The sequence below is a fragment of the Podarcis filfolensis genome (assembly GCF_964270895.1).
Source record: "Podarcis filfolensis genome assembly, chromosome: 11".
Classification (NCBI taxonomy): domain Eukaryota; kingdom Metazoa; phylum Chordata; class Lepidosauria; order Squamata; family Lacertidae; genus Podarcis; species Podarcis filfolensis.
Genome location: NC_139613.1, coordinates 25,901,568 through 25,917,457, shown reverse-complemented (window position 1 = coordinate 25,917,457; position 15,890 = coordinate 25,901,568). Strand labels below are relative to the sequence as shown.

At 38.4% G+C, this 15,890-nt stretch overlaps 1 protein-coding gene across 4 annotated transcripts in view; it reads right to left on the bottom strand.

The window, feature by feature from the left end:
* ERBIN (erbb2 interacting protein) overlaps window positions 1-15,890 on the bottom strand; it is an 85,884-nt gene that overhangs the window by 20,252 nt on the left and 49,742 nt on the right. For all 4 annotated transcript variants that reach the window (XR_014539618.1, XR_014539619.1, XM_083576005.1 and 1 more), the window contains exons 8-20: window positions 15,083-15,146; window positions 14,250-14,324; window positions 13,231-13,375; window positions 12,207-12,279; window positions 11,722-11,851; window positions 9,173-9,288; window positions 7,328-7,397; window positions 6,742-6,841; window positions 6,430-6,551; window positions 5,431-5,601; window positions 3,823-4,005; window positions 2,169-2,283; window positions 1,057-1,240 (exon numbers count right to left, since the gene is read on the bottom strand). Coding sequence is in view for 2 of the 4 variants with exons in the window: in XM_083576005.1 (XP_083432131.1) it covers window positions 1,057-1,240; window positions 2,169-2,283; window positions 3,823-4,005; window positions 5,431-5,601; window positions 6,430-6,551; window positions 6,742-6,841; window positions 7,328-7,397; window positions 9,173-9,288; window positions 11,722-11,851; window positions 12,207-12,279; window positions 13,231-13,375; window positions 14,250-14,324; window positions 15,083-15,146 (1,548 nt within the window). In the remaining 2 variants the exon portion in view is untranslated. The remainder of the gene's footprint in view (window positions 1-1,056; window positions 1,241-2,168; window positions 2,284-3,822; window positions 4,006-5,430; window positions 5,602-6,429; window positions 6,552-6,741; window positions 6,842-7,327; window positions 7,398-9,172; window positions 9,289-11,721; window positions 11,852-12,206; window positions 12,280-13,230; window positions 13,376-14,249; window positions 14,325-15,082; window positions 15,147-15,890) is intronic.

Sequence of the window (15,890 nt, the reverse complement as noted above, 5' to 3'; positions counted from 1 at the left end):
CCTTGCCGAGATAAAATTGTAACATATTAGGCACTGGATACCACTGAAGTCATTATTAAAACATAAACACAATCTGGCGGTTCCCTCACTGCGAGAGGCCAAGTTACAGGGAACCAGGCAGAGGGCCTTCTCGGTAGTGGCACCCTCCCTGTGGAACACCCTCCCACCAGATGTCAAAGAGAACAACAACTACCAGACTTTTAGAAGACATCTGAAGGCAGCCCTGTTTAGGCAAGCTTTTAATGTTTGATGTATTATAGTATTTTAATATTTTTTTGGAAGCCGCCCAGAGTGGCTGGGGAGGCCCAGCCAGATGGGCGGGGTATAAATAAATTATTATTATTATTATTATTATTATTATTATTATTATTATTACTTTAGTGACAAGCAAAATGTTTGGTAACAATACAAAAAACTAAGTTATTGTTCACTGAAATTACTTCAGTGACTGTAGTGCATCTGCTATGTATTTAACATTTTTAGAGGCTAAGATACAAAAACAAGATGTCAAAGTGTGAAAGGAGAAATGCTAAAGTATCTCCAAACACATTTGTTACATGGCCAGATAGACAGTGCCGGGATAAGGCACCCAACCAAGAACTATTCTGGTACTGCCGGGCAAGTAGTATCTCATGTCAACTATGCTGATGCAATGGGGAAAACACAAGAGAACTTAATGTTGAAGAGGCAGGTGATATAGTTCATGGAGGGTAGTGGCAATTTCTTCCAGCTTCTGCCAATTCCCTATAAACTGCACATTTCCTTACTCAGCTTGCTTTGATTTGGACATATTGGGCTTCTCTAGTGTACAAGTCCCATGTCAGTACAACAAACCACAACTCAGCAAAAGGACAGCAAATCAAAACAAGCAGACTTAGAAATACAATATGGGTGGTCATCTATAACTTGTATAGGAAAGCAACAAATCCACCGTTTAATTTCTAAAATGATTTTAAACAATTTATGAAGTTATTAAAAAAAAACAAGCATAGAAACATGAAAAGGACTTTTCAAATCAATGTTCCAAACAACCATGCTATGTGGTATTTTTCACACCTGATTTTGGAAGTGATAGCCATGTTAGTTTCCTTGTCTGGAGAGCACAGAGATGCTTCACGACTACTGTCAGTATTTAGAGAAACCGAGTCGGACATTCGAGAAGGAGAGGAACAATTGCTGTTATTCTGATTACTGTTGTGTGTGGGGTCATCCGACAATGAATCTACATCTTTGCTGTCATCTAAAAAGAGTTCAAGTTAGCTTAGTATAGGTATATAATTACCTTATGGTCCATTCAGATTCATTTAATTTTCACAGGAAACCTACTGAATATATACAACCATAGAATTGTAGAGTTGGAAGGGACCCCAATCTAACTAGCAAACTGTTGTGAAACAGAATTTCAGATCTAAACAATTTCATTTTAACTTAATATAGGCTAAAAGCAACAACATTTTGCCCACTACTGAAATCTGTTAACGCTGCCCGACCCAACTCCTCAAACATAGTCAAATTATGTTACATGCACCCTTACATTCCTGGTTGCACAATGAAGTGAAGTATACATATACCGTATTTTTCGCTCTATAACACCCGACCATAACACGCACGTAGTTTTTAGAGGAGGAAAATCTGTAGGCATGCCACCCATAGGCATTTCCTCCATAACACGCACAGACATTTCCCCTTACTTTCTAGGAGGAAAAAAGTGAGTGTTATGGTGCAAAAAATACGGTATTTCACAGCTTCTGTGATATGCTTCAGATGCTCAAGTTACATGCATTTGGGATAGAAGCAATTAAACAAATTCTATGAAATTATTGTCAGCTCTTCATTAAATAATCCCCCCTCCATTACATAAATTTTTCACAAGTATACTGGACATTTTTATGAGCAAGATACATATTTCTATGCCTGTTATTCAAGCACAGCAACATCCATTATATTTAAGCAGAGGAAATATAGTCGAGTAAGATGTGTACTATGATCATAATTATGTAATCATGCTCCAAGCAATAAGGCATGTCAAAATATGCTCCATTAACTTAAGCGCACATGTGCTAGTTTAAAGGATGAACTTTCTAAAAGATGCTTCCAGATACTTTCATGCAGCTTTAATTTAGCTTAATTTTATAAACTTTAACAACTGAAAGATTGTTTAAGCTCACCTTTTTTGCTATTGCCAAGAGTTACCACCTTTGGTTGGTTAATAGAGGTTTCTATGAGAGGGGGTCTCATTTCTGCTATTTTCATTTCTTCGTCAGAGGACAGCTCTTCTGACTCCTGCCAAAGGAGAGGTGTGTGGTATAAATTTTCAGATGTTTGCCAAAATAAATAACTCCTTAGACAAACCTAAGCATTTCTGCATGCATTGTTCATTTGTGCTGGTATCTCCATTTATTTTTATTTTTTATTGTTACTGTAACTCTTCATATTGCATTGAGATTGCTCCTGAGAGGAGCAGCTCATTGTGCAGTTGCAGTCAGAGGCTGGGCTTCAGAAGACAGCAATATACGCACCACTCACTCTGGAGCAAGACCCAGGCACCAAGAAGAAAGCACAAAGGAAACACTTAAACTACTACTACTACTACTACTACTACTACTACTAATAATAATAATAATAATAATAATAGTTATATGCTTCATTTGAAATACTGATAATATGTAAGCTTTGAAAGACCTGGGTGGGAAATTGAGTGGGGCACACAGAAGGAGAGTTTGTGCATTTCCAAGGCCTTGAAAGAAGAAAACTAACATTTGAAGAAAAGTCCCCAGACCTATTTGGCAGGGTTAATCCAATCTGGAGGGGAAATTTGCTGTGCCTGTTTCTCGGGTGGGGGTGGGGGCAGTTATAGCTTTAAATAAAAATTCACAAGAGTGAATGGAGAAGGGGAGTCAAAAACTCATTGTTTTCCAAAACAAACCCACATCTTAGATCTCAAAATGAATCTGACAGCCTTTGAAGCACTTCAGGCCAAGGTGGGCTGTTTTCCAAAGCATCAAACTGGGCTTTGAACTGAATTTTGTGCTCAGGACCTACTACTAGCCTATAAACATACGGTATATATTTATACGCCACCCACTTACACTTATGAGTGATTGACAAGCTGTATAACAAATATAAAATCTCACAAAATTACAAAATCAAACACAACGTGTAGCAAAGTAAAATCATAACTATCAGGCGTAGTGGCAACTCATATAATAAAGCAGAGCAAAACAGCACTGTTTTGTTTACTGATTATATTTATATCTTGCCTTGCAGTATGCAAGGTCCTCGCCTTCTCCCACGCCCTTTATCCTCAGAACAATCCTGTGAAATAGATTAGGCTGAGAGTGGCTGACCCAGTAAACCTCACAAATGGGTGTTTTCCCCAGTCCTAGTCTGACATTCTACCACAGCACCACATTTGCTGGGATCTCAAAAAAGTAACTCTGGTGCATATACTCAAATAAAAAATGTGAAAAATATGCAGACTTCATTTGAACAGAAATAATGAAAAGGCAATTTCAGAATCATTTAATGTAATTAGTTATTCATTTATCTGTTATGTTCTGATTAAATCCTGCCTATTCAAAAAGTAATTTGCTGCTGGCAACTGTAACAGGATTTTAGCAAAACACTTCTGCACACATCTACTCAGAAGTAATCCCGGGTCATCGTGTACTAGACTGTAACTTAAGTGTTCTTGTGAGTTTGATTTATTTTTTAGGGGTAAATGAAAAATATTTTGCAATTTATATCCTCCTCATCATGTTTTGCTCAGCTTTGGGTGTTGCTTAGTTGGCAGAGAACATGCAAGGGAAACAATTAAACTACCTCAAGAGTATCCTCATGATTAGCAATTGGTATTTTGTTCTCAGAGGTTTCAACTTGAGTATTCATCTGCAAGTTTCCGGTGCTATTCTCAACTTCTGCTACATTAGGTTTTTGCACACAGTTTCCTATCACATTCTGCTCTTTGTTTTCCATTTTGCTCTTTGCTGGAGTAATTTCTGCAGTCTATGATAGATTTAAAGACATTAACAAACATTCTATTCTGGAAATCAAAGCTCGTATACTTATTACTTTCATTTATTTTAAAAAAATCTATACTGCTTTTAATTTGCATAAAGAAACATCAAAGCAGTTCACACAATAACAGAACATCCAATAACAATACTCATCAAGAAAATCAGTAAAATTGTGACAATGAGCAGTAATAATAATTAAGCAGTTTAGTGCAGTGTACTTATTGCTTCACACATCGAGAAGCAATTCACGATAACAAAATATGTAAGAAATTCTATAACAAATACAAAGCTAAGTGTTTGTCCAGAGAAAGTACCATCTAAAACAGAAGAAAATGTCCACCCCATCCACAAATAGCCACCCAAACCCAGCCATTAGCGCTGTCCAAACTAAGGGTCAGAAAAGGCTTGGGTGAACTGTCCTAAACACAACAACAGAGGCTTATGTGTATGTAAGAAAGGAAGTTTTATTCAAGGATTGTAAAGATTCAGATCGAGTAACAAGTAAAGATCACCAATGGTGACTAAGAGTTCAAGAATGCTATCAGGGTCTGAGACTGGATGAACGCTGCAACAAATGGGCACAACCCCCCCCCCATCAGCTTTTAAAGGTGATATATAGCATGCTCACTAGTGAGACTGGTGCACTTGGAGTTTTGTGCTTCGCCTAATGGGGATGTAGGTCTGCTGCCAACAGTAGAGGTGGCACCAAGTTCTCAGCCACAGAACAGAGCTACCCAGTCCAGCTGTGCAGCCTCTCCTTCTGGCTCGTCTACGCTCTTCCCCATTGCTAGGGAAGCTCTTTCTTCCATTGATGGAGGGGGCAGCAGAGACAGCAAGTGGGACTGTCTCCCCTTCTCTGGCCTCTAAAGACAAAGGATCATGTGTGCGGGGGTCCTGCCCCTCCCTGCTTCCAGTGTCCCCAGTATTCTCCTCCTCCAACAAATCTGAGCACAACTCCCACCCTGTACCACTTGGGATCATTGAGTTCATGACAGGAATCAACACATTTCTACAAGTGACAAACTACTACTTTGCCACTTTTATCTCGTAATAATCTTGATATAAATCAAATGGAATTTTGACCTCACGCCATCTGTGAACCCTTTGATTTTCCTCTGCAAAGACCAACAAGGGGGAAGAAAGAAAGGTGCTGATAGCAGAGGTGCCTACTTACCAGAATCAGAGAACTAAGCTATTTTCTAAATAGTGGCCAATACACAGAAATCAATTACTCTCAGTCCATGTTAACATTTCCAATCTATCAGAGCTGGATAATTACCTTGTGGAATGCCAAAGGTAAGTTTTTTTTTGTTTTTGTAAATGTTTATGATTATCTAAACATTTCCACAGTTCAAATTTTAGTATTTCATTAAAATGATCAAAATAAGACAAAAAATAGAATTTTAAAACTAACCTTTACACCTGTATCTTTCATTGAAACTGGCTGACTTTCTGGCTTTGATTCTTTACTAGCATCATCTGGGTTTTCTTCATCTTTCAGTCTGTGCACTATTGTTTGAACTGTTTTGACCATATTCTTCAGCTCATCAGGATAAGGTGTTGGATACCTCTTCAAATTACCCTCCTAAGCAAGAAAATTTAGTTTTTATAAGTCACATCACAGTTGCAAAGTAACTCTGCAAATTCTGACATCAGCTGTGGAACAGAAGAAACATTCCACTATAATCATAGGGCTGCTGCTGGCATTGACGTGAATGGGGAATGCACATGTCCAGCCCTCCTTACATTTCTCACATTTCTACTCAACTCTTTCTCTAGGGAACTCATTATTTTTGCAGGATCAGTCTCAGCTAGGCATTGGTCCAGTACCAGAAGCTGTAAAAGAAACCTGGACCATGCATGAAGCTACAGATCACACATCTTACACCTATAGACCATTACATTTATTTGCATTATTTATGCTTTAATCCCATCTTTAAAACTAATTGTTATTTTAAATTACATTTCTACTCCTCTTTTCTCTTCTAATAAACATTCTTAAAGTGACTAACAAAATCTTGCAAACACCAGGAAGAAAAAGACTAATAATTCACTTCATTAAAACAACAAAACAAACAGAACAAAAAGCAGCAGGACTGAACATGACATGCACGAGGTTCCCAGAGGGTTTGTTATCCAAGCACTAACCAGGCCCAGGCCCACTCCAAATCGGTGGCTGGCTGCATCATGTGCCTTCACAGCATAACCTCAAAGAGCTTCACGTTAAAGACTGTCTACATGCATTCTAAATGAAAGCTATGATCCTCTAGAATCTCACTGAAGCCTGAAGGTTGTGCAAAAGAAATTGTGAGAGAGTTGCTAGGAGGTTACCCAACTCAGCAGGAGATCCTATTAAAGGCAGAAAGTGTGAAACGTTTGAAGGAAATCATGACAGAATAAAGCAATTGCATACCCTGGGTGGTGCCTCCCTTTCATCTTTATCTTCATCACATTCAAAAGCAACCTGAGCACGCTGTTTCCTCTGCTCCTCCCACAGTGAAGGGTTGAAACTTTCGTTATCAGATATAAACATAACTAAAGAAAAGAAAAAGGAAATTGATTCCTAAGCAAATAAGCTCCAAGGGATCTGGGACTTCAGGATACAGGTGAGGGCCCAATAATTTAAAAGTTAGAAATAGTAAAATCAGTAATCCAATCTAAATAGATACTCCCTTTATCATCAAACTTTAAAAATATATATGAAAAAATAAAATAAAATTCCTACCCTCTTCAGATCTTGGTTGCTGTGGAAACATATAATTAGTAAGCACTGTTTTCTGTGTTTCTGGGTCAACTTCTTTTTGAAGTGGAATGAGTGGTTTAGACTGAGAATATAAACAAAACAAGAATGCCATTAGGAATATATACACATTCTATACACGTGCATGCAGTGAAATCCTAGTTTCATTTTCATTAAGAATATATATCTGATATGAAATATTAAAACATAGCCGATAAATTAAGTATGCTGAGTAATTTTATTAACCAAGTCTCAAGATAAAGAGGAGTAGATGTTTTAAAAGAGTTTTGCACACACCCTATTCATGATGTATAACCATTTTGCAGAATGTCAATGATCCTTTAACAGCACGTGCATGCACTTCAATACAATAATAGGATCCTTTGGCTCATCAGAATATTAGGTCCAATGTGATCATTTGGTGAGAAATACCAAATTCAGAAGCCAAAAATATATTTGGAGTCCAAAGGGGATTTATGTATGTCACTGAAGGGCTAGCTTTAAAATTTGTTAGGATTGCAAGAAATTTAAAAAAAAACTTCTAATCATGCTAAAAATAAGCAATGCTTACCTGATTATCTGATAGCCACATGGCAGTCAGTTGCTGCAGCTTTGTAAAGGTATAGGGCAAATACTTCAGTCTGTGAAGAAAACATGTGATACAAAGATTATGCATAAAAACAAATTATTTATCTAAGAACAGACCAGAATGAGGATACCATAGATAAAGAATCACCAACTCAGTGCCCATGAGTGACGTGGTTCCTGGAAGTAGGTACTAGCCCTCCAAGAAAGAAAGTTATGGGGCAAAAGGTGTAGGTATCTTCTAGCGATTTCTGTAAAATGAGAGCGGTGTGGCTACCATGTATATATATTTTTGTATTGAGAAATGCTCCCGTTTTTTATTAGACAGCAATAGCACCAGCATCAGTCAGTGTGTGTGAACGCCTTTTATCGCCATACTCCATACTTTTATCTCCAAACACTTAGCTGTCTTCCTATGGTAAGCATAAGGTTGTCAGGGATAGCTGCCTCTCTAATTTTGTTTTATGTCACACCCCCAGGGCAGCCATTTTGTATTACGCCATACCCCCTCCAATGCAGCCATTTTGTGACTGGTGCCCCCCAACCTCTTCAATCAAAAAAGGCTGGTGATCCCTGGCAACTTCATGTTGAATACCAGCACCTATTTTTCTAGGAAAAAAGCACCAGGAAGATGTGTATGCATGTGCCTGCATAAGCTTCCAGCTTATGCATTGCTGGAATGTAGCCTGCTGTACAAAGGCAAGAGTCACACCCATCGCTTCACCAAATTTCTTTCTCTGGCATGAAGCCTCTGGAAGACTGCCCATGAGGGAATAGGACTGTCAGGATGACAAAGGTTCCCCACCCCTGAATATGAAAAACATTGTATGTTTTTACTTTTGGTTTTAAAACAGATGGACTTGTTTGCAGCATTAGATTTCTTTAGTCAAAAGCTTTTCATTCAACATTATCCAGTTCTAAACAAATAGTAACTTTTTGTCCAGTGTGATATTCTCATTCTCTCTCTCTCTCTCTCTCTCTCTCTCTCTCTCTCTCACACACACACACACACACACACAGAGAGAGAGAGAGAGCCCACAAGCAACAACCTCATACCCACAGCAACCCAAGAATTAACCCCTACTATCTAACCAGTAGCTTTCCCTGGTATAACAATCCCAGCATAACTAATAGGGCAGCCTTTCGAAACCTGGTGACCTCTAGCACTACAAATCCCATAATCCCTGCCCAAAGGCCATACTGGGTGGGGCTAATGGGAGTTGTAGTCCAGCAACATCTGGAAGGTACTAGTTGAGGAAGGCTGCTCTGCCACAGCAGTGTTACGGAATATAAAAACTCGTGCTAGAATCACTAACTAATCTTATCCAAGGGGAGGGTGTTCCAAATTCCTGAGCTTTCCCCCATCTTGCCAACACAACTGTGGCCTCAGTCAACTTCAGACACTAAACATTAGTCTCCTCTTGGCTCCATCCTACACAATTGCAGTTTATGGGCTGGCAATGGACTGTATTATGCTTAAATTCTTATCCTCTCTCTTGCTAGCACCTCAATTCCCAGACCTGTCCAAGCTTCTCAGCCAGAACAACACACTTTTCCACAAAGGAAGCAACCACCAAATTAAGAGCCACGAGGGCAACAAATGCATTTTGATGCAATTGTGGTAATTTGATACCACGATTCATTACATTTATATTTCATCCCTCTCCAAGGATCTCAAATTGGTAAATGCACTTCCATCCCATTATTTTATCTTCACAACAAGCCATGGGGGGAAAGGAAGGCACTTAGGCTAAGAAACAGTGACTGACCTATGGTCATTGAGTGGCGCTTCATTATTCATAATTGACACAAAAGAATGAAAATAACAAACCTATTGTCACTTAGATTGACGACTTTTAATTTCTGCATATCACCCATTTCCTCTGGGAGGAACTCCAGTTTATTAGAATGTAAGAACAGAACAGTTACATGTTTCCAGTTTCCAATCTGAAAAATAAATAAGTAAGTTTGATTACTCAGCAATCCAGAGTATTAGCTGCTGAATGTTTTAAGTCATGCATTTATCTATTATTTTTTAATAGGAAAATAAAAACTTGCTTGGATATATTTTCAAAGAGAAAAATTTCCACTAACTAGGACCCAGTATATTTTGGATATAAAGGGACAAGAAAGGTCAGGGTGGATTAGAGGAAACTAAGATAGCAATTTATTCGTTGCCTTTAAACTTGCACCAAAAGTACAGTATTTTTTCACAATGAGGTTATATGTACTTTTTTTTCCACCTAAAGAAGAGGTTCCCAACCTTTCTGGGCCCATTTCAAATTATGTAACTGGCACCACCACAAATCTGTTCTTCCAGTTTATTTCTTGAGCACTGGGGAGGCAGGGGGAACATTCTCAGACCCCTAGACCCCAGAGAGCAGGAGAGAGGAAAAACAACCAAGGACACAAGACATTCCCCACCACTGAGGAGGAGAAAACGATGGAAAAAACCCAGCCTCCCAAGGAGAATGGAAAACACCTAAAGCAAAAACAGATCCATATCCCACTCCAAGGGGGAGGGACAAACAAAGAAGTGTACCAAACCACAGAAAGTAGGAAAGTGCGTGTGCATGTGCACGCACAAACACACACAAAGTTCATCTTCTTTTAATCTCTTCTCGTGTCCATCCTTCCTCTCCCATCCCTTTTTCCTTTCTCTTTCAATACACTCTTATTTCCTCTGCAATACTGGTCTCAGTCTAGAAAACTATAGAGTTGAAAGAGGAAGTGGGAAGGGGCAAAACAACTCCTGCCTCCTCTCTCAACGTCTTGTAATTTCCAGGTAGAGATTTCTCCCCTCTCACTTATAAAGGGGTGGGGGTTTAACTCCTGGCCAGGGAGGCAGAAGTGAGGGGAGTACAGAGGCTTTCACAGGCATCAGTGCTCTAGCGGTCACTACATTGGAGACCACAGACCTATAGAATGCAGGCCAGTTTGACTATTCTCGTGGCATCCAGCAACCATCCTCTAAGAATAGCTGTCAACTTTCAGATTTGAAAATAAGGGATCAGCAGCCTCGAAAATAAAGGATCAGCAGCCTCACCTGTCCCAGGGACAGTCTACGGGATATCTAACAATCCAGGATAGCAGCGGGAAACAGAGGGAAACAGGGCAGGAATAAGGGAATTTCCCGCAAAAAAATGGAAGGTTGACAGCTATGCATCAAAGGCTGTAATCTGCTTGACTCTTTTAGGCTGCTATGAGCCCATGGATTTGATTTTCAGCGTGGTAGCCATGTTAGGTCTATTGCTACAGGAAGCTTGTGTCATTTACTGGTGGATAAGCAACAGGACGTAAGAGGAAGGAACAAAGTACACACTATATCTCCTATACTGGAATGCTGCCATGCAAATTACTCATCGCCAACGCCTTTCAATGGCATGCAAATGCATAGCAAACACAGCAATCATATTCATTCTTGGTATAGCTGAGCGGAAGAATAAGCATCAGTTGTACAATTGAGGCACAGGTTAGTGCAGATCTAACTTATGACCCCTGTACATAATGTATTTCAGAAAACTGCATGACTCTTTGTTCTAGGAACTTTCTTCTCTTTAGTCCAATGCACATTGCCTAATGCCATTTTTTCTGTGCAATAACTTTTTGTCAGAAAGTAACAAGACAACTTGTGCCTACTGACAACTGTTCTGACATCTATTTGCATATTCAAGTTAAGGCAGGCTTCACTTGACGTCACCAAGGAACATTCAGCTACCCTCATCCTTAAAACTATTTATTTTTCATCTTTCTTTAAAAGGAGCTCAAGGTGGCATAAATGGTTCTCTTTCTTTCTTTTCTTTTCTTTTCTTTCTTTTTAATAATTAAGAGTTTATTGGCATAAACACATACAGAATACAATAAAAATGATGGCTATAGTGAATAAAAAAGAAACACAGATGCAGGGGAGATACAGATACATTTCTTGAATATACAGATCGATCACATGAAAGTTCATGCATGCACATTAAAAAGGAGGCAGGAAAATCCACCTGAAGCATGTGTAAAGACTAATGGCTGCATCTGTTTTGCAGGCACCATTATGCCCGTTTTGAAGTTAGAATCACTTCACAGCTGAGGAAATACTGAGAGCTTGAATTCTCTGGTCAAAGCTTTTTCTCATCTCTGAACAGAATGTGCTTTAATAGCAAAATTGTAGACTCTTCCTTTTAAGTCTACATCTTATTAATATCTTTAATTGCATGATTATGACTGACACTTCGGAAATTTATTCCGCCAACCAAACCTGCATCCTAAGATTTCAGCTAGTCTTAATCAACTTGAAATGTACAGAAATAAAAGCATGCAGATATACTCCTGCTTACAAATCTAAACATATGTAATATATTAAAAACTAGATTTTCATTAATAAGAACTTACCTCTGGTGGCAACTGTGTTAAAAAGTTATGATCTGCAGCAAAGGTCCTTGTATTAGAGAGCTGTCCAATAGATGAAGGCAACGCTTCAATCTCATTGAAGCTACAGTCCAGTTCTTCAACTGATGTTAAACTGAAATTCAATTAAATATATTAAATTAAAAAGTCTTTTACATGACAGTGCCATTTTAAAATGAACAAAATAAAAATTAATATCCAGTTGTTATATAAATGCTAAGCAATAAGACCTAAATGTAGGGCTGAAGTTCGCCCCTTTTAAAAATATAGCCCAAAGCTCATTATTCCAAGCTACCTGTAGCCTTTCCAAAATAATCTGATGGAGTATGAACCAACAACTGATAAAACCATGCAATGTCTACATGGTACTGTATTTGATGTGCAGTAGATAAGAGGATTGTAACCAAACAAGAAGTCATTAAGGAACAAAACCATAGAATATAAGCCCTTATTTATTCAGAAATACCTACCCTCCTATAGAGTCTGGCAGATACATTAGCTGATTTTCATCAATTTTAAGAATTGTTAATTTCTTCAGGGACCCTGTTGTAAAACATATATCATAATAAGATAGTGTTCATAGAAAACAGACATTCCTGCTTTGTACGAGGGGACACATGGACAAAGGTCTGAAAGTGATGTTTCACTCTACCTGTCCCACCCCAGTCCATGTCGTGAAAAAACAAACAAAAGACATATACCGTAATTTTCTGTCTATAAGATGCCCCCATGTATAAGGAGCACCCTGTTTTTGGGGACTCCAATTTAAGAAAATGGGGGGAGATGGCCCCCATGTATAAGATGCCCCCAAACCCTGGACATTATTTTTTAGGGGGAAAGCCTATTCTTATACATGGAAAAATACGGTATTTCTCCCATGACTGGGAGTATCAGTGGCTAATGTCTAACGCATGCTGCACTTCATACTAGTGGAACAGGGTCCGCAAAAAGGCTGGCAAGTGGCTCCCCTGATTTCCTTCTGCAATGTGAAGACCAAGGCCTTTCAAAGAAAAGCTATTACCAATTTCTAGGGAAATCTCCCGCTTCTCTAATCTTAAATTGAGGCACTTTAGCACAGCAGCTATTAAGCCTGTGTGGCAAGATCATTTTAGTCCTGAAGATCAACACTGCACAGCAAAAATACTAGCTGACGGGGTTGTATCCAGCAGTTGCATGAATGTAAGGCAGCTATTGCAACTGAACTTTCTTTTAACTTCCCTGCTCTCTGCAGCCCCTAAACCACCTGCAGTCTCTCCAGGTGGGTAGGGGGTAGAAGGCTCCTGAATAGTTTGGGCTGCGTTGTAGAGGACTGCAGGGAGGAATCACCTGAATCTGAGTGGAAGAACCTTACTTGACTGGACCTAGATATGCAAACACAATTTGTGCAAGATGAAAAAGCTGTTTTAGTTTTTACTTTTGGCCTACATACAGCATGTCACAACTGTTATTTTGGTTTCTGAAATATAGTAATAGTTAACTTTGGACAATACAAACCAATAGATTCTGGTAGTTGCTGAAGTGAATTACTAGATAACAGCAGGTCTTGTAAACTTTCACATCCTGAAACACCCTCTTCAAGAGTTTCAATGTTGTTTTTGGAAACATCCAAGTAGGTCAAGTGCTTCAAACTGCCCATAAACTGAAAATATAAAAGTATGGGCAAAGTAAAAAGATTCTGTGTTAAAATATATTCTATTCTGCAGATAATAAAAAATAGCTATTTGCTAAGCTCTATCAGGCCTGTAACATCAGCATTCTAGTAACCAGCTAGCATGCACGTTTCGATAGCTGCTTGTACAAGATCCAAATCTTAAGCATAGTGCCCAGCTGTAGATATTTCATTCTAAGAAGCTGCTGTAAAGTTCCACTGATGCAGACGAGCCTAAACTAATACAAAGTGAAGGTTATGCCTCTAAAGAGGATTGTCACAATGTCATATTCAGTTTCACAATTTTTATTCAACCATACATATTTTGGGTGGAACACATAAAATATTCACCTGCATTTTTCAGAATGTTAAACAATTGAAGAAGCAGGTTCACATTTCTACCAACTGTTTTATGAACATTTACATTCTTGAGTATAAAAAAGTGACCAGAAATACTTCAGACTATTCCAAGTAATCAAGAGTGAAGGCATACTGATACATGAAGCTACACATTCTAATGGATGTCATTTAAGCATACTATTGTCATAAGTTACACTAAATACGTAAAATACAAGGCATATTGGGTGTGGATGATTGGTTTAGCTAAAGTTGTCAAATCAAAGCAGAACAAGGTTTTGCTGACACGAATATGCTTCCCGTCCTCTGGTATTATTTCAAACAAGGGTGGTCAGGAAAAGCAACAACCTTGAATGTATGAGGCTTATGGAGAGGCTTGAAATAATGGACATATAGGTACAGCTTTTAATCTGTCTGATGTGCACTCTATGGCCTAAGATGAAATGTTTATGAGACCTTTAAATATACACACGCAAGCACAGACATTTAAAGGAATAAATATACATACCCCTGGAATAAGAGTTAGTCTGTTACCATCCATCCAGAATTCTTTTAACCCACTTAATTGTTCAAGTACTTCAGGCTGTTAAAAACAAGATAGATGAAAAAATTAGATTGTATTATAGATATAAATTTATTAATGACAATGCACTGAGTGAATCTAACTGTGTCCATATACCAGTGGAAGGATCAATGTTAGGAACAGAATCTGGTTGGTTGGAAGTTGATTTGTGGGAGAATGTGGGGTGGAGGGGGCAACTGCAGATGGGAGGGGAGGATGGGGAAATTGATTTGATCAAAATTGGATGCTGCCCTTTGTATTTCTCCAGAATGGTTTATTTTCTTTTATATAGCATTCTATTACACACTGATGCCCTACTTAGGTTTTTCCTACAAGCTTTAAATATATACTGTATTTTGTCAGATGTTATAGTCATAACATTTGAGTGAAAAGCCAGCTATAAATTTCAGAATGAATTTCACTGCATAGGCACATGCAGAATCAACTAGAAAAAAATGTTTTCATAGTTGCATAAATTATAAGCACTTATTATAACGTATAACCTTAGAAGCTAATATGTGGTCAAATGAGAATAACGCTTGCTTGTAGTTTAAATACATATGAAAATACTTTCATCTGTCACAGATATACCATACTAACAGGAAATGAAAGCTACACAAATCAGTTAACTTTAAAAATAGTTTCCTTAAAAAATTAAGATACAGGCAACAGTTTCTCTGTAAGACAGCATTAAGCTGATTTTTCTATTTGACATTGATTAAAAATAGATTTACAGATAAGAGGTTTTAGGAAAGCTGCGTTACTTAGCTAGAACTCACCACTTCTGTGAATTCATTACTTCCCAAGTCCAGTCTCTCCAGCTGAGTCAGTCTGTTCATGGTTCTGCAAAGAGAAAGGATTAATAAGGAATTAGGTTTAAGAAAAATACCAGTTACATCCAATCTTCTTGTGTTTTTACTAATGCATCTTTTTAATCAGCATCAGATAGCCTGGCAGTTCTATAAAAGCACTCATACTTGATAGGGTCAGATTTTTATAAAATGTCATATAATCCTATAGCTAAAAGCAAAGCAAAAACTGTAGTTCAATGTTATCCAGTTTAATTAAAAACACATTTCTCTCTTAGCTCAACGAGAAAGCAATGACTTCTTCCCAATTCTATCAAATCATGCAACATCATCACTATGTGGCAATGAATGCCAAAGATAAATTATGCCGTTGTACGCCCACTTGTCTTTAAAGCTGCTGTGTATTAATAAAGATCCCACTGTTTACCCATCTCCACTGTGAAGGGAAAACATGTGATCCTAATCACTTTCATCTTACTTAGAGAGTTTCCAGTCCATTAACACTGCAATCCTATACACACATGAGAGTAAATGCCACTAAAATCAATGAGGCTTACTTTTGAGCTCACATGCGTAAGGTTGCATTAAGAAAAGTCACCGTCTTGTTCTATGACTTCAAGTATCCAGTGAGGGGCAGTGCACTGGCATAGCCAGGGGGGCAGCTCCCCCCCATCAAGTAAAATAATATACTTAACTAACTGACCAATCACATCGGTTCTGCCCTCCCCAACAAAAGTCCTGCCCCCACCTAATAAACTCTTGCCCCCCCCCCACAAGA